The sequence below is a fragment of the Calidris pugnax genome, unplaced genomic scaffold (assembly GCF_001431845.1).
Source record: "Calidris pugnax isolate Ruff unplaced genomic scaffold, ASM143184v1 scaffold219, whole genome shotgun sequence".
In the NCBI taxonomy this organism is placed as follows: Eukaryota; Metazoa; Chordata; class Aves; order Charadriiformes; family Scolopacidae; genus Calidris; species Calidris pugnax.
Window position 1 is genome coordinate 17,445,597 of NW_015094507.1, and position 25,141 is coordinate 17,470,737.

At 40.7% G+C, this 25,141-nt stretch overlaps 1 protein-coding gene across 1 annotated transcript in view; it reads left to right on the plus strand.

Moving 5' to 3' along the window:
- RNGTT (RNA guanylyltransferase and 5'-phosphatase) overlaps nt 1-24,808 on the plus strand; it is a 170,988-nt gene extending 146,180 nt beyond the window's left edge. The window contains exons 15-16 of the mRNA XM_014964560.1: nt 20,993-21,116; nt 24,199-24,808. Of these exons, the coding sequence (XP_014820046.1) occupies nt 20,993-21,116; nt 24,199-24,362 (288 nt within the window). The 3' untranslated portion in view covers nt 24,363-24,808. The remainder of the gene's footprint in view (nt 1-20,992; nt 21,117-24,198) is intronic.
- The last annotated feature ends 333 nt before the right edge of the window (nt 24,809-25,141 follow it).

The window sequence follows — 25,141 nt, forward strand, 5'->3', positions numbered from 1 at the left end:
GGGGGGTGGGGGGAAGCTTTTGTTATTTCAGCTCCTAGTAGTTTTTTTTGAAAATCAATCCAAGTTTGTTCTTGCTAAGCATAGGGTAAATTAAGCCTTCTGGAAAGGTTAAAATAATAGCTAATGATTGTAGATCTTAATTTATTGGGTGGGGTTTTTTTTAGTTTTCTATTTACTTCTGTATTAACTGTTTAAGAAAAAAAAAGCCTTCAAATGCTTTTAATGAGTATTGTAAAAACGAACAGATTGCAGTTTTTTAAGCCTTCCATTTCCTGGGCTTTGGAATACAAATACATCCTAGCAATAGAAAAATCAGTATGATAATACCTCATTTCTCTAAAAAAAAAAAAAAAAAAAAAAAAAAAAATGTTTACACAAAGGACGGCTTCCCAGATGCAGCCAAAAAAAAAAAAAAAAAAAAAAAAAAAAAAAGCTTAGAAAAACAAGTGCTGACAAAGGAACCTCATGAAGTCCAAGGGAAGCAAACGCGGGGCTGTGCATCGGGGACAGAGCAAGCAGCAGCGTCACTGGCTGCCCCAGTGGGGCACCTTGGGGACAGAAAAGGACCTTCAGGTCCTGGTGGCAACAAGTTGAACGTGAGGCAGCCATGTGCCCTTGCAGTGGTGAAAGCCAAGCCTGCCCCTGGGCTGTGTTTGCTCGAGCGTAGCCAGCAGGTCAAGGAGAGTCACTGTTGTGTGCTCCAGCCTTTGTGTGACACATCTGGAGTGACCACATGCTGGTTGGAGCTCCCCAGCCCAGGAGGAGTCACCCCGCTGGAGCAATTCTCACGGGGGTCAAGACAAAGGGTAGAGCACGTGGCCTGTGAGGAGAGGTTAAAGAAATGGGGGTTGTTTAGAAGAGGAGGGAAGAGGAGCAACTAATTGCAATCTTCCATCACCTAAAGTAAGATTGCAGGGAAAAAAAGAGCCAGATGCTTCTCAGAGATGCTCAGGGAGGGAGAAGAGGGAAAATTCCGGTTGGATGTGAGGAAAATAATTTTATGGTGAAGTAAGATGTTGCCTGGAGAGGCTGTAAAATCTCTGTCCATGGGGATTCTCAAAGTTTAGTTGGAAAAGACCCTGAGCATCCTGACTCATCCCTGAAGTTAACCCAGCCTAGAGCAGGAGGCTGGATTGGGTGATGGTGGGATGTCCCTTCTAACCCCAGTTTTTCAGGTTCTGTGACATTCTAGAGTATAAGCAGTCACCACTGTGAAATATAACCAGTTCTTCAAGATATAGAAAGCTGCATCCTTTATTGTGTTTATTGGGAAATTGCACAGTTGGATGTTTCTGAGCCTCTGCTGTTACTGATTGAATAGAGCTTAATTTCAGTCCATAATATTAACACACAGGATACCAGGCAGTTCTTCCCCCTTATCTTTTCTTGTGGCTGCAGCCATAACTTGCATTATCCAAGGCTTTCAATGCTTCCATTCTTAGGATATCTCTTTTTTTCTTCTTAAATGTTTACCTTTGTAAACATTGGCTGATTTTCTCATAATATCAAAAATATGAAAAGATGCGTCTTTTTTCCATTAAGAGGTGGAATTGCATTACCTTCCCGAGATCCTATGGTCCTCTTTCAAAGAACATGCTGTGTGTTCTTCACTAAAATGTTTATTTAAAAGAAGAAAGGGGTTTGGGGTTTTTTTTTTGTTGCTTTGAAGTTGTTCTACAGCTATTTTCATGTAATGAGACAGTATGGATTTTTAACGGAGCGTGGGGTGTATGTTGAGAATAAAGAGTCTTTGGCTTTATTCTGTGGGCATAACTGACAGAAACTGGGATCCTTAGGAATGTCTCTAAAACTTACAAGGTTTATAGGTTATTTGGAGCTATATATCTAATTTTAAAGGAATGATAGTAAAGAAGAAATGAAATTGGATGTGGCAGCCCTGGCTTGATTAGTAGGAAGGCTCAAGAGTTAGAGGCTGGAAGAAGAGCAGCTGGTGGGTAGATGTTGGATGGAAACTCACCGAGGAGACTTTGCACATGCAGGAAATGGGGTGTAACTTGTGCATGAAGGATATTGGTAAGGGGAGGTGAACACATCGGAGTGTAACATGGAACACTTCAGGTACTGCAGGAACAATACCTGCTGGTAGACATGGCCATGCATGGTCATAACACTGATACCTTCCCTTCCCCTCCAGTCTCCTCTGCGGCGACACCGACCTACGGTGACTCTTAAGAAAAGCCTCCAAAATCAGTCCCATATTTCCTTCTTCAGTTCTCTTGCTTGGAGTACTTTTGTCGTAATACCTAGGAGATTAAGCCAACCAGCAATTTTTTATCACATTAGCGATGGTTGATTTGGAGTTTCCCGTTTCGTTTGATAAATAATGAGATTTGAAGGCAGCAGTAGCTGATGTATGTGCCATCAGGCTTTAGGTTTTCATTATTGTCTTTTTTTTGCCTCGGTGTTCCTTCTTCTTGAATTCATTTGCTTTCTTACCTTCCTGGTAATATTCCAAATATTTGCTGATGACCACATGCAGATACTATTCTGAGAAAGAGAGTCATACAGAAAACTGGATTTTCCAAGGGATAAACAGATTGTGCTTCCAGTAGCTTTCCTATGCCCAGTGGTACGAAAACATACCATGATAAATGGGAGCGTTAGGACATGCAGATTATATCTCATTAAAATAACACATTAATAGACAGATAGGGGTTTTTTTCCATATTGAAGGGAAGGCAAAGCAAAAGGGTTAAGCTGTTTGTCTCTGAACCATAAAGTTATTGCTCACCACCAACTAAAAATCGCTGAGAAAGATACTGGGAAGGAGAGGTTTGGTTTAGCAATAAACGAGCATAGATATTGCAGATATTTCTCATCTGCATTGCATTGAGCCCTCATACTTGTCAGGGTGGAATAAGTGATCAGGTCATTGTAAAACTGCCAGATTTATCCTGCTGTCGTGCAAGTTGGGCTTTGCTATTGTCCCTCGTCCTCTTTGTCACATTGTTCTCTCCCAGGCTCCAGCGTTTGAGAGCGTTCTGGCTCCCGAACGTGGGGGATTTGAGGCTGGCACCATCTTTTGTTTGGCTTTCTTATGTTTTACAGAAATCATTTTAGGGAAGAGGATGATTTGTCCGCGATGATTTTAAGCTCTTGAACATGGTAATTTGTTGCTGCAGCTGTTCCTGTGTTGTATCTGCGTTGTAAAACCTGGTTTGGGTGTGCCTCTGCACACAGAGAGTGTCATTTGCTGTGAGGAATTGAGGGTACCTTGGTGACAACAGCTGTTTATGGGGCCAGGTCCTGTGCTCGACTGAGTTGCAGCAGGGACTGGTTTTTTTTTTTCCTTTGATGTAGACATCCCCACGCTTAGTTTCCATAAATGCAATTGCATTTGCATTTTCTTTTGACTAGAACACAATACTCAAACAGCATAGCAGCTTCTCAGAGTTTTAGGCAATTTAGAAAACTCGTTGTAGATAATTGTCTTCTCGGGGAAAGCGGTGTCCTAAATTTGAGTATCTGTGTCGTTTCCTTCAGATATGATTCTTTTCATTTCATATTTGTTACCATAACTGTCCTTTATTAATCTTTTCTGCCTTTTTAAAATCAGTCATCTTCCCTTTCTGTATTAGACCATTTTGCATTAGAAGCTTCCATTGGTCCTGTAGGCATGTGAAATAAAGGCAGCAGAATCGATGACAGTCGAAGAGAAAGAATAGATGCAAAAAACGGTTTCTAAATAAAATTATAAAAATCAGACCCAATGAGAAATTTATTCTAATTGAATCAGACAGTAGAAGGTACTTGGTTCTGTTTTTTAACCATTTCATAATTGTTTATTTTTTTAAAGTATCATGAGAAGATCAGCCAAGATCAGGTGTGAGGGGGGAAGAGAAAAAGCAAATTGTTGTTGTAAAGAATTTATAGGCAGAGAATATCTAAATTTGTTAAGCTTTTTAGAGGTGAGTTATTTTGAGTCTAAACTGAACAAATGAGGTTGAACTTGATAAATGAGGTTGAACTTGTAGTACCTCTGTGAAATGCAGATGATAATGTCTTTAAAATAAATTACTCATGAATAAATCAAGATGTTGAAGTTGTAAAGGGTGAGAGATGGTATAGCAGGGAAATTCTTCGACTAGGAAATTGTTTCTAGGACCTTTCTTTATAGTGTGTATAAAATGCATAGTGAACATCATGAATGAGAAATATTTTAAATGTCAGATACTGATAAGATTGGAGAAAAACATTTGACGGCAAAAATGCTCGTATTGAGAGGTACTGGGCTGTTCTAGGGCTGGTAAAAGGCAAATGCAGATTAAATTTAGATAAATGAAAAAGAATGGGCCTGCAAACAATAACACAGAAGGTAGAAGAAATATCAAACGAGATAATTATACAGGATAGGAGCTTACGAAGGAAAAGGGGTTGTGAATAATATCCTGTCTAATTACAATATCTATAAAGGAGGATATCCACGTGAACTGATTTGAGGCACCGTGTACCCCCCAGCTCCCTGTATAGAGGGTGGAAAACAGTTGAATCCAAGGGTCAGCCCAGGAACCTCGAAGAAAAGCACCTGAGAGTTTCCTGGCTGGGTCTTTTCAGCTGCTTTCTGGAGGTGCCAGTGTCTCTTGGTGGATTATGAACCGAAACAAGTGCCTCAATTTTAAGCACCTAAAGTAATGGTGCAAAGACTCCTCTTGCTTGTCTCTCTGGACTTTTCCAATTATGAGATCAAAGGCTGGAGTAAAACCAAATTCTTACTGTATAGCTGTTTTAACTGGAAGTGAGCATTTCCAGTGTAGTATTCCCCACAGACCAGCATTGTGGCTTAAATGTCACTTCAGCTACGACTAATAGATTTCCAGAGATCTATTTTTTTTCACCATTTCTACCCTCAAATATAATCTATAAAACCAGATAAGTCCTGCAAGCTTAGGCTCTCTTAGACCTCCAATGAGAAAGTTGGTGGCTTTTACAGAAGGTCAGCAAATAAGGAGGAAGGTGGAATTAAACTCGATATTGCCCACCAAAGGCTGGCCTGTAGGCAAAGAGCTGAGATCTCATAGAACTAAAAGTAGGTGGACGCTTATCTCCTACACAAGGAAATGATAAATAGCACCTGCACAATTCAAAGAATGCCTTTGATAGCCAGAAAGCAGTAATCCTGGGGGAAAATGAAGTTGTACGTAGACGGTAAAGGTAAGATGATTTCTTTTTTGCACTCTTAATTCTTTCTTCTATTTCTGTGATCTACAGTGAAATACTTACTTCAATGATTAATTTATTTCTTTTTTTTTTTTCATCACATCGGCTTTCACAATTTTCATTGCAAAGGGCACCTATACCTCTGCTTGGCACCATCCCAGAATGATGATAGTGTTTGTAAAATTTCACATTTGAGAGGGAAATGCGTATGGAAACTCAGTTGAATAATAGCAATGCGGTATCTCCTTATGTAATAGTCAACAAAGCCATTATTTATTTGCTTTTTGTTTGGCAGTAGTAAAACCACTGCAGTTTTATCTTTCTAACGTAAAGTGAGAATAAAAGTGAAGAACAACAGAGCTCAGTGGTGCTATTCTATTTCAGCAAATTGAAGTTTTCAAAATGCCACTTCTGCTTCTCTCCAAAGGAGAAAAAAAAAAAAAAAAAAAAGGTTGATTGCAGAGAAAATAGCATGTTATATCTTTGGGAAAAATAGTGTAGAAAGATTTGAAGAGGAAAGATCATAGATGTGGCAGCATTGTCAGAGCCATTGTGCAGATACTTTATTTGTATTGCTGAGAACTGTAGATGTTTTCATTTACTGGGGAGGAAACTGTAAATATGCAATATTGCTTTTTATGTTCCTAACTTCAGTGAGTTACTGTTTAATTGGTACACAGAAAAATTTCTGCCAGTGACTTTACAGCCGAGTGCTATAATGAAATGTCACTTCTTTTCAGAAAAAATGTTACTTTCTCTTGATTAGCTGAAGTATTAAACCCATTTCGGTAAATGAATCTATTGATTTTAGCTTAATGTGTTGTAATAAAAAATATTTGAGTATGTTCTCAGTTGGTAGATTCATGAGATGCCGGGCTGGATCCTGTACAGGCATCGATGGGAGGATTTTATCTATTTTTCATGCATGAAGGAGGGAAGTCGGCGTTGGCACGGAAGGGAAGAAAAGACCTGGGTTCTGCTGGGTGACGGTTCTCTCACTTGAGCTCTGCAGAAGTCATCCATGGGCTTGCTTTCTCTGGGTCAACCAACACCTTGGAGTGCTCTAAGTGGGAAGGAATGAGGCTATAGCAAAATAGTGCTGTAGAGCTTCTTGGTCCAGCTTCTCAGTCTGCCATGACTCAGGGGGTCTTCCAGAGGTGGTTGACATCCGTCATGGTCTTCACTGCCTCAGGGAGCTGCACGTTGCCTACATGTTGATGTTGTACCATGCAAGAAATAAAATGGCCTATTAGTGTCATATGTTTAACCTACCCATTTGTAATTTAGTAGTAATAGAGGCAAGTGCAACCCCAGCTTCTGCTTCATTTCATTAGTGGGTCATGGTAAGCCACGCTTGGTTGCTGGACATTGCAGGAGCAGATTAACTAAATGTTGGAGCATTTCTTTTATACAAACACAGAATTACAGAATGGTAGGGGTTGGAAGGGGTATTTGGAGATCAAGTCCAACTGCCCTGACAAAGCAGGTTCTCCTAGAGCAGGTTGCACGGGAACACATCCAGGTGGGTTTTGGATACCTCCAGAGAAGGAGACCCCACAGCCTCTCCGGGCAGCCTGTTCCAGGGCTCTGCCACCCTCAAAGTGAAGACGTTCCTCCTCATGTTGAGATGGAATTTCCTGTGTTCCAGTTTGTGCCCTTTGCCCCTTGTCCTGTCACTGGGCACCACTGAGAAGAGCCTGGCCCCATCCTTTAGATATTGATAAGTATTGATCAGATCCCCTCCCAGTCTTCTCCTCTCCAGGCTAAACACATCCAGGTCTCTCAGCCTTTCCTTATCAGAGAGGAGCTTCAGACCCTTGATCATCTTTGTAGGCCTCTGCTGGACTCTCTCCAGCAGTTCCCTGTCCTTGAACTGGGGGGCCCAGACCTGGACCCAGTACTCCAGATGTGGCCTCACCAGGGCAGAGCAGAGGAGGAGGATGACCTCCCTCAACCTGCTGGCCACAATGTTTTTTAATGCAGACCAGGAGATCATTTGCTGCCTTGGCCACAAGGACTCCCAGGTCTTTCTTCACAAAGCTGCTTTCCAGCAGCTCAAACCCTGTCCTGTACCAGCGTACAGGCTTATTCCTGCCCAGGTGCAGAACCCTACACTTGCCCTTGTTGAACTTCCTCAGGTTCCTCACCGCCCAGCTCTCCAGCCTGTCCAGGTCTTGCTGTATGGTGGCACAGCCTTCTGGGGTGTCATCCTGGTTTTGTGTCATCAGCAGAACCTCTGAAGAAACCTGTGGGAGAAGCAGTGTAATGGAACACGCAAAAGCAGAATTAGAGACAAGAATGGTTTTGTTCTTTTGCACAATAATTCAAGGTACATTTACTGTATTTTCCTACATCTTTACATTCTCTTTCCACCTGTTACACTTTGGATGCCATTATTGCAGAGAAAGAGGTTTCAGAGCAACTTAACTTCAACAGAAGGAAAACAAAGGACATCTCTGAATAATTTAGAAGGACATTTATAGATCAGTGAGTCAGAGGTTTTGGACTTACAATACTGAAGCTAACACTAAAGCAAACAGACTCTGAATTGCTTAATTACTAGCTTGTTAATATTTCATTCAGAACTTTAAGGAAAAAAATCTGTAATTAGTGCTAATAGTTATAGCAGGAAACTACAAATCAAGGCTTTCCGTTTCAGTTCATGGATTTCCCCACTGCAGGCACTCTTGCCTGACAAATCATCTCCCTTTTATCTTGGGCTTTTCACCTGTGGAATTATGTACCTAAAACTCTTTTATCTAAAGCAAACTAATGAAGTTGTTTTAATGTATAAAAACACACTTTGAGATTATCAGGCAGCAGGTTACAGAGATGCTATTGCCATTACCTGGTTTTTCTTTTCTCTCTTCTTTTCTCTCTTCTTTTCTCTCTTCTTTTCTCTCTTCTTTTCTCTCTTCTTTTCTCTTTTCTTTTCTCTTTTCTTTTCTCTTTTCTTTTCTCTTTTCTTTTCTCTTTTCTTTTCTCTTTTCTTTTCTCTTTTCTTTTCTCTTTTCTTTTCTCTTTTCTTTTCTCTTTTCTTTTCTTTTCTCTTTCCAGTGCTGCCTGTTCTTCTAGAGAAGAGCCTTTAAGAATTTGTTTTTTCCTGCCTGGAGTTGTTAGTGTCGTTGGCTGGCTCTGGAATGGGTTTATGATGTTACTTGTAATGCTGTTACATCACGGGAAAAGCAAAACAAATGTTTTCAGCTGTATTTGTTAGAGAACTAATTCTATTTCAGTCCTGGACCTCGGGCAGGGGAGGACGGCGGCTCAAACACAACTGTATCGCTTGAGCAGAGCGCTCAAATTAGGCTCTGAATTCTGGAGAATTTAAGAATCAGCTCATGCAGAGATCTTTGCAGGCCACAGCTTTGTGACAAGGTTCTTTTTGGAGAGGTCACCTGGTTAGAAAGCTCAAGAGGCCTTTTCTAGGCTTTGCTTGCCTTAGCTCTTGCAGACTACCTGGGTGAAGTCATTTTGCAAAATAAGAATGAAGACTACAAATTGCTGCTCGCTTATTTTGTTATTGATCTACCGTACAATAATAAAGAGCGTGAGCAAAGCCATGTACAACAGGATTTCCCAGATTTAATGTCTTCCAGGGCTTTTGTGGGACCAGCTATCAAACCATTAATTATCTCCTGTTGTCAGCACTCGCCATTCAAAGTTGTAATCCTGTTTAGTTGAGAGTAAAAGAGAAACTCGGGTAAATCCTTATTGATTTGTCTGGGAGCACTGCTGCCCAGACAGACCAAGAAGTTCATAGGTTTGTCAGACCACACCTGGCAAAGCCCATAAAATCCTCTGAAGCCAGTTGTGGTGAGGGGCCTGGAGAACAAGTCCTATGAGGAGAGGCTGAGGGAACTGGGCATGGTTAGTTTGGAGAAGAGGAGGCTGAGGGGAGACCTCATTGCCCTCTACAACTACCTGAAAGGAGGTTGTAGAGAGGCAGGTGTTGGCCTCTTCTCCCAAAGGCCAAATGACAAGACCAGAGGAAATGGTCTGAGGTTGTGGCAAGGGAGATTTAGATTAGATATTAGAAAGAACTACTTTACTGAGAGAGTGGTCAGGCACTGGAACAGCCTGCCCAGGGAGGTGGTGGAGTCACCATCCCTGGAGGTATTTAAGAAACGTGTAGACATGGCTCTTCAGGGCATGCTCTAGTGCCCAAGGTTATTGGTTTATGGTGAGGTGTTGAGTGTGGGGTTTAGTTGGTGGGGGCAGTGTTTTTGGTGGGCGTTTGGTGTGGTGTGTTTTGTATTTGGTGTGTGGGGGGGTTTTTTTGTGGGTTTTTTTTTTGTTTGTTTGTTTGTTTTTGTGGTTGGACTCGATGATCTCAGAGGTCCCTTCCAACCACTAAGATTCTGTGATTCTGTGACTCTTCCAAGTCCACGAATATTGTCCATTCCTCTGCCTCGTGATGACTGCAGTCTCTCGCCCCACCCCATGTCCATTACTGTGGTGTCCTGGGAAATCTGGCTTCTTAACTCTGTAGATTCATTAATAACAAGGAATGGAAAGGAAGGAGGGATTTGCAATGAAAAGCAAAGCAGAAAAAACCCCTCTAAAGCCTCATTTACAGACAAATTTGTGCCAATGATAGATTAGCCCTCGCTTACCTTTCTCTTAGAGGACTGACCTCATCAGCTGGCAGGCACCATAAACCCATTTGCAGTCTCTGAGCCACAATTAACTTCCCTATCTGGCCCCTTCCATTCTGTAACCCCACAACCATCAAGAAGACCTGCGTGCTTAGCTTTTAGATTATAGGTCAGATTATACTGAACGTCTTTAATTGCTTTTGAAGAGGGAGGAAAGAAAAGCTTTCTGTGATTTAAGCCTCCAAGCCAGGTAGGCTTTGAAGTTTAAGGCAAACTGTTCAAGAAAGGGAGGAAGTTCAAGCCCGTTCAAGGCCATAAAGGCAGTTGAGAAGTGATTTAGGGCAGTTGACTTTCACTACAGCAGTTGCTTTGATCAAAGCTAATTTTTGCAAGTCTGCGTTAAGTCAGCAGCCATTAATCTTTTTGTTGTGATGTATTATCGGCAATGGGGAAAAAAAAAAAAAAAGAAAGATTATTTTTCTTCTAATTGAAATCTTAGAAGGATGAAAAATACAATGAAAATCCCTGACGTGGCTTTTGCAGCTTTTTCCCCCAACACATCTTTGCTTTATTATTTGGATTTTATAGCACTGCTGAGTAGATTTTTGTGGTTGTTGTTTGGCTCTTCTTGGCGTTGTGTTTTACATTATTGCGGTGTTTCATCGAGGCATTTATCAGCTCCCTCACTTAAGTGGTTCTGGCAGACACCTGAAACTCATCCCGTGTCATTAGCTACAAAAGCAAAGGTGGAGTCAGCAGGGTTGTGAACTCCAATCTCAGCCATCAGGTGTAAGGATGCTCCCTCAAAACGCCAAGGTTTTAAAAATCACTGTAATTTGACTTTTTTTGGTCATCCTGCATTTGAAAATTCCAAGTTCCTGGTTTTTTATATAATGCAAATACAAAACCTGAAAATTTTCATTAAAATTTAAAATGTTGTTCTGCTGTGAGAGACTTGTGTGATTTCAAGATCTGTCACTTTTAAAAATACTAACTATTACCCAGACCGTATAAAAGCTACAATGAGCAAGACTGAGATCTCCTCTCTGGCTCGACCCTTTGGTTCGTAGAAGACTTGGTTGATGACAAACCATTCAGGCTGGTGAAGTGCATGGGGTTTGTCTGGATTTTTATTTCCTACAAGTCCCGTAAGCCTCTGTGTCTTCTAGTACCAGATTTATGAGTAACTAAGAATTGCCTCTGAAATGTAAGAAAAAAAAAAAAAATCACTACTTTTGGTAAATATGTCCTAGGCAAAAACTGAAACACGTGTTCCATGTAGGACATTAAAAGCAAGTTTGCTTAGTTCTGGTCTTAGTTTATGCACATGTTGTCTCTGTACAGTCTCAGTGGTTTCAAGTATTAATAGGATTTCTAGATGTTGAAAACATTTATAAATTTATAATCTTGTTCCCTGCCCCCATCTTTCTAATAATGCTTGCATAGCATGTTTAATAATTTACATATCACTTAGATACCAGTATTTGATAAGGCAGTACGCCAAACGCAGCTTCCAATGGTATATATTTCTTTGTTTGCCTACTATAGCGAAGAATACAAAGTAAAATTTTGATTATATCTTTCTTAATGTTGTTATTCAGCAACGTTCTGAGGCAAAGAAATTTGAAGCACGTGGAAAGCGGAGCTTCTGACAAACCAGTTTGGGCTTTGTTAAGCAGTGGAGTAGACATATGAATATATTACATATGATTATCATAAAATTATGGCCTGGAAATTGAACAGTCATGCTGCTGCATTTTAGACAGTACATATATAATAAGCTGTAATAAAGTAAACATTTTGAATGGATCTAAGAAGAGGCATTACTTGCCATCACCAATGTACGTTCAATTCCATGCTTTTGAAGCTCAATTTAACAAAGCAAACAAATTTCCTTGGAGCGTTAACGCAGTTGTTCTCAGTGGTGAATTTCGATTTACGGGGGAAAAAAAAACAACTTTAAGTGTATAAAACTGGCTGTTTGGGATCTAAATGGAAGAAAAGAATATGATTCATAATGGCTGTAATTTGAAAGCTGCGTGCTGTTACATGTAAAAGTGGGTTTAAAAGACTCGCTTGCAATTACTTGCTACTTTGGGTTCTAGTTTAAATTTCTTTTGGTTTATTCTGGTATCATTTGATGTTTTTTTCTGGAGGAGCATAAAAATCGTGGTTTCGAAGAACATTTCAGAAGCCGGATAAGCAATGAGTAGAATTAGGTTTAGGGTTTGATCCCGACAACCCTAGTGGGGGCTAATGGCTCTTCTGAAGCTGCTCGGATATAATTTATATATATAACTTATACGTATAACTTACAAGGATGAGAGTTTGTAGGGCTGGAACTGATCTGATACTAAATGGCTTGTGAAAGTAGTTTTCCTCAGACGGGACAGAAAGGCTGCTGGGAAGGTCCTGAGAGCCCAGCCCCGGGGAGTCCCCTGTAACCCACCCCCAGCAGAGGGACAGCAAGTGACAGAACCCCTCATAGCGTGTAAGTACAGAGAAAATGAGATTAATTGAGGCACCTGCAGTAGCAATAGCTCAGTTACAAAGAAAACATGAAAAACAGTCATATGGGAAAGTACACTAAAACCTGTGTGATAAACACAAACATCTGTCAAGAGAGGCATCGCTACAGAGGTGAAGTCCAACATGTGAAAGGCAGAAAATGTCAGAAAAACTCTTCATCCTCTTTTGCCACAATAGTCTAGGTCATCTCCCATTTATTTTGAGGTATAGAAATAGCGTTGCCAAAGGTTGTAGAATAGCGATAGCGTTGCTCTGTCTTTGGAAGATTTGTTTGGGTTTCTTGCTGATAAATTATTAAAGAGATCTCAGCTGCCCTGTGGCACAGGATTTCTTGGTAGCAGAAGTGTAAGTACCTGAGGGGTAATTAAGATCGGGTTTAGAGAACCTAATGGGGGGGTAAATGCTTTCCCTGTTGCGTGACCACAAACCATCTCTCTCTGTTTCCCCATTTGCAAACTGCGAATAATAAGCCATATGAAATTCATAATTTATGAATGAGCTGAGTGGTGCTTTCAGAGTGTGTTCTTTCCTATTGATGCAGAACTTGTCCCTGCATCTTTGTGTCTGAGCGTTCAGCGCTCTCCGTTTGGGGCTGGCTCCTTTGGCAAAAGCATTTCTGAGCGAATAAAACCCAGATGAGGGTTAGGACTCGTTTCATGAGGCACCTCACGTCAAGCAGAAATGCAGTCCTTAAAATATATCAGGCTTTGGGTGAAATGTTTCCTCCCAGAATCATTTCTATGTTATGATTACATCTTTTCCTATCAACTTGCACTGTATATCCTTGCTCCATCTTCCCCTCCTCTACAGTTGCTTATCCTTCCTGCTTGAGGGTAGCTTTTTTCAGAAACCTCCAGTGGATTCCTTGTCCTTCACTGGAAGGGTAAAATATTTTGCTTACTTATTTTTGCATGATGTGATGAACAGTTCTGTTCTTTGCTGTGGCTTTTTATTCCTTTGCTTGCATCTGCCTGGCTTTCTTTGGCACTTTGATAAACACCCTCAAGTCAATTCTGACCCCAAGGATTGTTAGTAGCACGATTAATTGTGGTGTGCCAAGCCCACGGTGGCTGTCTCTGGCCTCTGCAAAGTTACCCCAGGTGCTCGTGGTGAAGCATCGTTCTCACCTCATCCTACCAATTCAGGAGCTGTCGAGCAGGTGAAGCTCTGTTCCTACCAAATGCACTTCTTCTGGACAGTGAGCTCTCCACAACGCTTGCTGTGGGAGCTGTGTTGCTGCTCTCTTACTGCCTGGGTGTTTACTGCAGTTTTTCCATCCCCTGGAGCTTCTTCCTCTTTAATCAGCACATGCTGAGGGTCAGAATTATTTGAGCTGCTTCCTTAATATGACTTTATTGAAGAACTCATCGCAGCAGAGGCATGCCAGGTTCCTGACACCTCAGCACAGAATTCTTCCATTTCTCAGTTTTTACAGAAGATGTACAGAGAGACCTTTTTTCTTTAATCCATCGACCTGTGATGATGGGAGTGCCTGGGCAAGGGATATCGACCTAGGAGGGCAATCGTTTATCACTTTGTTTCATTTCACTCTTCAAGATGTGTATGGACCCTCGGATCTCTGCTTCCTGTTCTTGACGATGATTAAAAGAAACTAGGTTTCTGAAAAGCTTTAAGGTTCCCTCGGGAGTTAGGTGGAGATGGCAGAGTCTAACAGGAAGGTCAGCTGCTCTTTGAGTACTGCGGGTGCCTGAGTTATAATCCCCAAAAGTGTTCAAAGAGTTTGTTGGTTGGCTGTGGCTGAGCAGGTTTTCCCTTCGAGTGAAAGGAGAAGCACAGAAAAAGAGTATCTTGAAGAGTGTGCATCATCCAGCAAAGCCTTTGTGCGAGCACAGATGTATTTCCACATCATGGTCTTTAGTGGTTACTATCAACGTTCCTCCCAGAGGCCCAAACACAGCTCAGAAAAACATGGGTTTCTTACAGATAGTTCAGATGGTGTTGCAAGGTCAGGTGTACAGGAGACCTTCTGGGATACATCAAGAAATCTATTTCCAGCTGGCACCGAAAGTCATTAAACTTGTAATATCACTGATAAGAGGAAGGCTTTTTATTTCTGAGTTTTCCATCAGTCAGTTGTCAGGAAAACCCCAGGACTCCAACCCATTCCGTGTATCAGAAAAGAGTATCCATATTTGAAATTGCAACATGTAAGAATGAGAGATTCTTTGAGAAAATATTATATGTTAAAAAGAAGGAATAAATCACGAACTGTGAGTGCTAGACACTGAAAGTCAAAAACAACAACAAAAAAAATCCATTTTAAAAAAGCCTCACTCTTATGATTCTTAAACTTTATTTTTCTTTTTGGCTTTTCCCGTGATTTTCCAGTGCTTGGTGTTACCATTGTGGATTAATTTGGTGTGAACAAAAATGTTAAAATTTTTATATTTCTTAATGTTCCTTTCCAGGAATGAGAGCTCAAAATTGGAGCATTTCCATTTCCTATCTACACAAGAAGCCACGTAGTTACATTTAGAAGGCTTCTTTAATGTTAAATAAACACAAGTGCATTGTGCTGACTCAAGCTGCTAATCATTTGTTGGGTAATATATTACTTAAAAAGAAAGATGACCAGCGTGTTTAATTTAGCAACGGAATTGGTTACCAGTGCTCTTGTTTTACTTTTGACAAATCTATGTTTTTGATAAAATAATCTCTTGAATCATATTTAGAAAATAGGTATGAAGCTACACTGCAAAATCTGTCTTGGCTTGAACAGAAATGTGCAGCAGATTATTTAACTGATTAACTGTTGCTGGTTGATGGTGTTACTGTTTGTGGCCTGTGTACACTAATGGTATGAACAGGCATTTAATAACCATCCCTTAAATTTTTATAGTTCTGTGAGAAGTTTCTTGTGGAAAACGTGAGATACTTTACATGAACAGGGAAAAAAGTTCTTTAAAACCATCTGAACGAGCTGATGGAGAGTTAGGAAGAAGCACTGAAGGAACAAGTTGGGGTCTGCATGAGGTGCTGCTTTGAGCTCTTTAAGTGTTGGGGGATCTAATAACTACCCGGCTGCTGACTCTCTACATGTTCTTAATCAAATCATTAGAATTCCTTATATTGATGTCCTCGTCTGTAATCACATGTAAGAGTGCTTCCCCAGGATAGTCGTGCCCGTACGCACATTCCTCTGGGAAACTGGGCACGCACTAAAATCGTGCACTTTGAGGCTTTGCTTTAGGTGTATTCTCCAAATAAACGGGAGCCCTGTTTCTCACACCTCTTTTCCTCTCAATTGCCATGTCATTGGTTTGACATGAGGGTCCTTGGAGTTTTCTTGTCACCTTTAAGTCTTCAAAAAGACCTCGTTTTGAGTTTGACTTACCTTTATACCTTCAGAAGCTGATATTTTGTTACTGCAACTGCTTTATTTTTTTCTGTCTCCATCCTCTTCTTTCAGGAGGTCTTGACTCCTCTTTGTTTCCTCAAATTCCTATGTAATTGTTCTTCTTTTGTTCCCTGACTGTTCTTACTTCTCCCTGGTCCTCAGATGTTGCCCTTACTGCTATGGAATTGTAGTACCGATGGGCAGGTTAGTTCTCTCTGTTGTCTGGAACATTCCACATCAGCTGAGAAGTTTAGAAGTCAAGTCTATACAGTTGTGGGCAGTCACAGCACTGGGGAGTAATGCAGAAGCCAGTATCTGAGATGTGCTATTATGCTAGAGAGGTTTTATTTCCTAATCTGTCATTTGTGGCTGAGCATATCCCAATAGCCTCAGGACAAGGAGCTCGCAAATGTCATAGTTTTGGACACTTCTCATAAAAACGTGGTTTAATTTTTGCAGGATGGCTGGCTGCAGAAGGTGTGGGCTCCAGTTCTTCTGCAGTAGGAGACTGGGAGGCAACCAGAAGATTTGTCCCTCATGAACACACAGCTGATTGTTTAATTTGGGTTCTGCTGCTTTCACTTGTTTGTTTGCTTGGGCTGTGAGAATGGATCCTCATGGAGAAAAGTTAGTTCTGATATCAGAGACAGGAAGAATTACTTTCTGGGCTTTCTATGGCAGCTTTAAACTTTTCTCCCCTCCAGGCATTGGAACTTGTGTTTAAAAAAAGGGAACAAACAATTTGTGTACTTGAGCCTATCAAAAAGGAATGCCTTCATTGCACATCACAGCTATAAAAAGGCAGATTCTTCTTAGAAAATAGAAAGCCATTACATTTAGAATCTATCTTGCCTGCGTGTTATGTTTCCTTTTTTTAATTCTGTATTTAGAAATAAAGATCTTTTTAATTTCTTAAGATTTCAACTGTTGCTTTTGCTCATTTGTTCTCTCATGGAAGTTAACATTTTCTGCCTCTACTGGTGCAGTCATTTCTTCTGGGATCATAGAAATAGGCTGATGATGAGGGACGTGGAATAAGCAATAGAAATAGGTGAATTGAAGAATGATTTTCCTTCTGTAAATGTTTGGTAATGGAGGGGAAAGTGCAACGAAAAGGCATTTAAAGAGATAAAGGATTTGAAATAGAATGTGTTAAGATTTTGCTTACAAACATCACTTTCTTAAAAAGGGATTATTTACTGAGCTAAAGTCATTTCAGTCACTTTGAAAAAAATATGCATATGGAAAAATAGGGCTTCTTTCAGTCAAGTCTCCATTTATCTGAAAGCTTACCTCCTTTTTTCTTCCTAAAGAACTTGAATATGGGGAAGGTAGATACGTTTGTAAATTGTCCATTGTAGACATGCTTTCCAAAATACTAACTTAATTATCTTGAAATTGGAATTCTCATTCTTAATGCCTCTTACATAAGTAGCAGCTTACCCAGGAACTTCATTCTCCTTCGGGATTAAGGGTGATGAGACTAATGTTTGAATGAAGTCTTCACAGAAAATGTGTGTCCTTCAAGTAAATGAAGGAATGACTCACCAGGTGGAACAATGGACCAGTCTGATGATCTGGTGCACAGTGGAGATACACAGAAAAGCCTTGGCCACTGGTAGTCACCAGAGATAGTACGGGCAAGTTCACAGGACTAGAGCTAACTGCATTCGATGTAAATGGTTTCTCCTCTTATTCAGCTGGATTTATTGTGTTTTTCACATTTTGTTCTAAATTAACATAAAATGTGGCTGCACATAAACACACTGTTGTGATTCATCTCGAAATGGCTCCATTATTCTGCCAGGCGAGATAATTTGAGATGGGTTAGATATTTCACTTTTTAAAATATATTTTGAATTTCTTTCAGAACATAAGGGATGGAAGAAGACTGGAAAATGGGAGGTTTCCTAAACTGTAACTGTCATCGTTCTTAGAAAAAGGAATAAGCTCACCCCACTAAAGTTTTTCCTAGTGAATAGCCCAGATGGCGATGATGGCAGTGGGAAGCCTTCCTCAGCAGAGAGAGGAAGACAACTGTCATCTTCATGTAATCTGACGTTCTTAGGCAACGGTCTTGTATTACATCCAGTCTGATGTGATGGTGCACTGTGGCTGAAATGGGGGTGCAGCTCTTGCCCACTCTTTACCAGTCACACCTTGCAATCTAGCAGTGATGTAGCGAATCAGCTTCCAAGAGGGAGCTCATCTGTGGTTTTGGGAAGTGATTTCTGTTGGCAAGTAGGCTGGGTCCTGATAATTATGGAGTCAGGAACAGCGAGTGCTCCTACTGAGGAACACTTTCTGAAAGGAAAGCAGTGGAGAGGTTGGTGTTCTTCCTTGTTCAGGACACAGTTGTGGCCCAGACCAGAGATACTGTTCTGATGCACGCCACCTCTGACAACCCCGTATCTGAGATGTGATCCTCTGGGCTTCTAATTCCGACTGGCTGTCTGAAAATAGGCTGGGGAGTAAATATTTCATTAAGGGAGGCTCCATGGAGTCCTTAGCGTGGTGGGGGTTTCTGTCTTGAAATTGCTGAATGCTGGTTTGAGGCCTTGTATCAACTGTGTGGCAGAAGCACCGGCACCAGACCAAAGGAATTGCTCCTGATAAGCATTTTGACTGGGAACGGCCATCATTCCTAAGATACTTCTCCCGTTTCTGAGAAGCGCTAGTTGGAAGAAAGACCTCTCAGGAAGAGAAATGATGGTGCATTATTCAGATATTCCTATGGACTGTAATACTTAAGGGGGATAAGGAGGGATGGACCCCACACTGCAAAGGCAGAGTTGAGAAGACAGCGCTCTGCACAGCTCAGAATGAATTCCCAAAGGGAAGGAGATTTGACGGTTTCCCTGTCCAGCTTTGAAGCTGAAAGACCAGAAAGTAGCATGGAAGTGATAGGTTGATATAAGTTGTGAATTGTGGATACAAGGGTTGCTGTGGGCTTGTTCAATCCTGTGCATAAACAATACCCCTTTAGAAGTCTACTGAGATGCAATAGTAGAAGAGGATTTTTAATGCTGAAAAGTGTTTTCCTCAGAGTACTTGTAGTCTCGATCAAAAGCCCAGCAGTTCCTAAAATTTCATTAGTGTTACAATAAGTGCATTTAGAAGACTGAGGTCTTTTAACAAAGTACAGGGAAGAATAGTTGCTGTATTTTTTTTCCTTTGTAAAATAATTGCTACAACTTGCAATTGTTAAAGACTAAGATCACCATTTTTCTAATGGGAAAATTCATTTATGTCAGTGCTTTGGCAGGTGTTCATATTTTGTGGAAAGATCTGTCTTCCAGATTGCTAATGAATGGCCAGGCAAGTATCTAGATAGTTAATAATACTGCTTAATTGCCACAGTCAGATAAAGCTGCCATCTAATTTATTGCTATTCCGAGGCTCTGAACACTAGAAGAATGATAAACCATGAGAAAGCCGTACGAGATGGTTGGTTAGTTGAAGTCACTGCTGGCAGTTTTATACATTTCTCTCTCTAGCAGGTGATTCTTCTAACATTCCCCTGATTTAGCAGAGAATCAGACAGAGTCATACCCCTCTGCTGCCCCCGCATCCCCTAGGCAGCTCTTTTCAAAGGAATAAACCTCCCCACCACAGCTCCTGGCCAAGAGTTTTTCCTGGGTTTACGTATCCCCCGTGTGCTAAAAAAGGCTGTTGTGTTTTCCTGCAGGCACCCAGAGGAACATAAATCTGTCTGTCAGTCAAACATCTGGGCTGTCTATAGTTTTTCCAGGCGGGTGGGGAGAAGTGATGTGCTGTGCAGAAAAGATTGCTGATCTGGGCAGTCGGCTGCTTTCATCCCAGTGATGAGCAGCAGACACAAACTTCACTGCAGGGTTAAATGATTTTTAGGAAGAAAGCTCTTTGCGGGTGGTGGAATGGGTGAAGGAATGGTGTGTGACACAAGAACCTGACTTTGGCTCTGTCAGGCCTTGGGTGTGAGCGGATTTAACAAAATTGTTTCGTAGTGCCACGTCCAGTTGACAAGTAAAATCCCAGGGCTCCCCACCTGGGAAGGAACACAAGTACTCAGGGTAAATAGTAGGAAAAACATTAGGATTCTGCTTATCGAATTGAGGATAAATCCCGTACCGTGCAGTATAAGAGGACTCGGTCCACGCTCAGGACCTTTTCATGAATTAATTGTCTTTAGCTGGGAATTAATGGAAAAGAGGTCCACAGGCTTTTCCACTGTAGGTGCTATTAAGCTGTCTGGAGACAGTTATGGCCTTTTTCAAATCAGCATCCTTCTGACAGTGGTAAATTCCCGTGTCACCGCTCCGGAGCGAGTAGACAACAGAGGTGAAAAATTATGCTAATGAGCTGCAATAACCAGTCCCTTTTGATGAGAGCGTTTATGCATCAAATCCTGAATCCAAAGCTTTATATTACCTTGTACAGCTTTTTCTTGGTAAACAGTAGCACACTACAGGCAGGTAGCAGTTAAATGCAGCTTTAAGACTTCCGGAGAGGCCCTTTGGAACAAAGTGAAGTATATGGGTAAAATTGTTAAAGCATTAGATAAGGTTCTCAGGTTACCATGGTTACTTGAAAATTTTGCATTGTATCATAGATTAGGATGCATAGGATGAAGTAGCCAAAACAACTAGGAAGTCCAATGCATATAAACTACGGTTCCAAACCGCACAGCGTTGCCAAACAGAAAGACAAATCGCTCAGGATATTGGCTGTGGACAAATCTATGAATCAATAAAGAGAGGCCTGAAGGAAATTTAGAACATATGTGACTTGAAATCCCACATTACTTTGGAGTTACAATCTTAATTTTTAAAGACAAATGAATTAAAAAAAAAAAAAAGAACAAAAAGAAAAATCCTTGGTGATGTAAAGAGTAGAATGATTTTCCATGAGCTCTTTCTGGTATTGAAATCTGACATTTGGCTTTGAGACCTTCAACAAAGACGGTTGATGAAACCTGGGTGATAGGTTTCGTGCACTTAGGCTGGCAGTGGCACTTACACTGGAAGCAGTTTATTCCCATGGAAACCTATTTGCATTTGGGCCAGAAGTGACTTTTTTCCCCTCCCTCTGTTAGAGCTGCTGATGTTTTAGCATAATATAATCGCTGTATATTGACAGCAGATTTGAAAAGTATTTTTAAATTGTTGAGTACCTGAGCGTGTGTATAATGGAGACGTAGCCTGGGCAGCTTTTTTTGTGTAGGATGGAGGCATGTGGCTGAAAAACGCAAGGAAGCTTTTGATCTTCTGTTATTTATCCCTAAAAGAAAGGAAAAAATGTGAATTAAAATATGTTTATCCCAAACAATCTTTTTTTTTTTAAAAAACAGGTGACAAAAGAACTGAAACAGTACGACAATAAAATCATAGAGTGCAAGTTTGAGAACAACAGCTGGGTCTTCATGAGACAGAGAGTAGACAAAAGCTTCCCGAATGCCTACAGCACTGCCATGGGTGAGTAGAATAATTTGCCTTAAAAGTTTTTCAGGGTCAAATTTTAAATTTTTAACTCTGTTCTAGTATAAGGAGTGAGGAAAGGCACTCTGTGTTCCCATTTCTACTTTGAGTCCTGGCTTCTCTAACTTATTATAGCAATATTTTGTCTTGCGGATGGCTTGTGTCATGTTTAGCTTTTCTATAGTGTGAATCCTTTGGTTTCAGGCTTATTTGATGAAGTCAGTTAAACAAATATTCTGATGCAGCATTTAACAGATGATGCAGAAACACGTGCCTGAGTCTTTGTAGAACTGCAAACACTTGCTCAAAGAGACTTGAAATGGCAGGGCGTGCTTTTTAAGTGAGACCCAAGAAAGTTTTTATTTGCTATAGCATTGCATCAGCACTTAACTAACTCCCATCCGTTCCTTGCATCGTGTTGGTTGTGGGGCTGTAATGCACACTGGCACAACGTGAGTTGAATCACTTGAACAAGACAATGGCAGAATCACAGAATGATCTGGGGTTGGAAGGGACCTCTGGAGATCATCTCCTCCAACCCCCTGCCAGAGCAGGTCCACCCAGAGCAGGTCCCACAGCAACATGTCCAGGTGGGTTTGGAATGTCTCCAGAGAAGGAGACTCCACCACCTCCCTGTGCAGCCTCTTCCAGGGCTCTGCCACCCTTAAAGTAAAGAAGCTCCTCCTCATGTTTAGGTGGAACTTCTGATGTTCAAGTTTTTGCCCGTTACCTCTTATCCTGTCACTGGGAACCACTGAAAAAAAGACTGGCCCCATCCTCTTGATGCCAAATCCATCATAATTTTGCCTCTATTCAAAACACCAAAACCATTATTTGGGAGATGGACTAGACAATGAATAGGAGAAAATGTCATTTTAAGTTTCTACAATAGTTGTACAAACAATGAAGAGGGAAACAAATGAAAGGTGGGGGTATATCCCTGCAGAATTGTGAGGCTCATATGTTCTTCTACCAAAAAACCTTTTGCCAAGTGTTGTAAATTAAATCATACTTTTTACTTCCAGGTGAAGTATAAGAGTTTGAATAGAAGTGTGGAAGACTCAATAACAATAGTCATGTTGATACTGACTTTTGTTAAGCGCCAAAATAAAGTTTAATCATATTTAAGATCATACTATTTACTAGGGCATGCATAGATGATGTAGGATTTTCTCTGAACCCTTCTGCCTGAGCAGTCAGTAGATTTTCTTGAATAAACAAAATATGGTAATTTTGCTGGGAGATAATAAGTCTGTTGGCCCCTTAGGGAGCCAGCATAGAATGCAGCTGAAATTCTTGCTGAGCAGTCCTGTCGGGAAAGAGGAATGGGCCACAGAAGTCATACAAGTGTGACATCTCTCTGTCACCATGGCTTAAATTTCTCTTCTCTGATTCACCTTATTCTTTCAGTAGTTTTCCTTGGACTTTTCTCTTCTTTGAGTAGCATATTCTTCTCTCCTTTGCTCTTAAGAGCATATGTAGCTGCCCTTTCTCCCTTCTCATTTTCTCCATTTGTAGAGCAGTTACGTTAGTCCTTTTTTCTTCTGCCAAAACCTAATGAACTTCCTAAAAATAAAAAGAAAATTAAATGCTACAGGAAGAACTGTTTTGTAAGAAATATTTCAAATTTTCTATGAAAATTTTCAGAACAGAAAGTTTTCTTTTAGCTTTAATTTTCACTTTTGACCATTTTTCAAAATCTCCAAAAGTTGTATTTTCTCACTTGAGACTTCCATTGAGACTTTCTGTAGATTCTTTCGCCTCTATTTGTTTTCTCTTAATGAAAGATACCCTTTATTTTTCCTCATGTTGAAATAGCAACAAAATAAGTACCTGTCTCCATCTTGCTTTTGGACTTTGATACCTTTCAAATTGAAAAGAGACGGGCTTTTTGGGTGATTAAGCCAGGACAGCACTTAAATTTGCAGTAAAGTTACACCAGCTGCCTTGTGCCACCAATTCTATTCCTAAACTACTGATGCTAATTTGAAAGTGCCTTTTCACCAAAAATAAGAGAGATAATTAAAAAATAATTCTAGGAAGGCATCTTATTAATTGTGAAGTAATGTCTTGACTGGTTCTGGAATTCTACAGGAAAGAAAGGAGTGTTTTTAAGAGTCATTGTTATTTGTAACAATGCTATTTTGCAGGTACATTTTAAAGGCATCTTAATGTTTTGTACTCTAGGGGGTCAATAGATTGTTTTGCATGGAAATTGCATCCATACTGTGGCCAACCCTTACAGGCTGTAAATTATCCTCTAATCATTTTGTACTTTCTTCCAAGATAGTTGTGGGACTCCAACTTAATTTCTTGCTTTTTAGTTTTCCCTCCTCACTAAGCCTCTCGGGAGGATTAATTAAAGGGAGTATAAATTTACATACGAAAAATATTTAAAATATTTCATTTGTTTGAAAGGAAGTAAGCCTTTTTATGTGTGGGCCGTTACTTCCAAGCTATGACCCAGGGAGTCACGTTGGGTAATCCAGATGTGCTTGGACATGCCTGCTGTGGTCACCACGCAGCACCGTGGCCTTTCCTCCATTGCATGGTCTGGTGTGCTAGACACGAAGCTTCCTTGGTGTTAAGTCTTTCTGCCACAGCAAGGTATATGGATTAAAATGATACATGGGTTACAATAAAAGTACCACGCATGGTATTTACAGTACGTAGTCATGAGAGAAAAAAAGTTATCTTAATTCAGAGGTTTTCAATATTAGGCCAGTCTTGTTTCTAGCGATTTGGGTTTGATGAGTCTTTTGAAGCTGCGTCTCACAAGGCCTTGGGTGCTATTGCTCACCTCATTTCTTGGTGTTTTTCTCGTTGCCCCATGAAGCCTGCACACACGTGGCTTTTGTTAGTTTTAAAAAGAGATTTCCATGAGGTAGGGCTCCACCACGCTGCTTTGCTCTGAGATACTTGACTCCTGACACAACCCTCTTTGTGAAAGTCTGCGTTTACGGCTGAATGTTTGAGCCAAATTACGTTATTTCGTTTTGCGAAGAGGGGATGAAATTCTGGAAGTGCCGAATGCAACAAATGGGTTTATTAACTTGAAAATAACGTTCTTTGTTCCCAGCTGTATGCAACAGCATCCAGAATCCAGTCACGAAGGAGATGCTCTTTGAGTTCATTGACAGATGTACAGCAGCTGCTCAAGGACAGACGAGGAAACACCACCTCGATCCCGACACCGAACTCATGCCGCCCCCACCGCCCAAAAGGCCGCGCACCATAACATAAGGCCTTGGTCCCGGCGTGTTTACAGCCCTGCAGAAGGGGAAAAGCAAGCATGAAGGCTGGGAAAAGACAAAAAAAAAGATATCTGAATTGCTGTAAATACTTGGGTGTGGTTTTTTGAGGTTTTGTTTCGTTTGTTTCTTTTTTTTTTTTTTTTTCAAACTCCACATGCGAATGGACGTTGTTTTGTAACTGATAAATTCAACCTTACCTTGTGGTATTTGAAGATGAAATTCCCAAAGGTTTAGACAAGAACAGTACAATGAAGTCGATGGAAAGCTGCCTTGTTTATATACGGATCTCTTCTCACCTTTTATTTATAATGTCAGCGATCTGGAACTGAGAAAACATTGGGATGCTGTACCTTTTAGAGGCTGTGTTTAAAAAAAAAAAAAAGCAGAAGTGTTTTTTTTATTATTGTTGTTCAACTGGTTGCGATTTGTCACCCATAGTATAACTGCTCATGGTTTCCCTGCGCTTCGGAGACCTGTGTTTAACAGCAAACAGCAATGTTGTTTGTGCTCCGTGTTGATTAAAAACTAAGCCGCCTTAGATTTCACAAATTTCAAAATCAGCTTGATTTTTGTTGCTGAAATACTCAAAAATCAAATCCTTCTTGTAAATAGCATCCCTTTGAAAGGACACGTGCTGGGTGTTTGTTTTCTCCCCCCGATCGAACTTAACACACCAAACTCAGAGTGCGCTGATTTTAGCTTTGCCTTTTTAAGTTTATCTGTAGATAAGGAATACACCAAATCCTTAGTATTAAAGTCTCTGTTAAG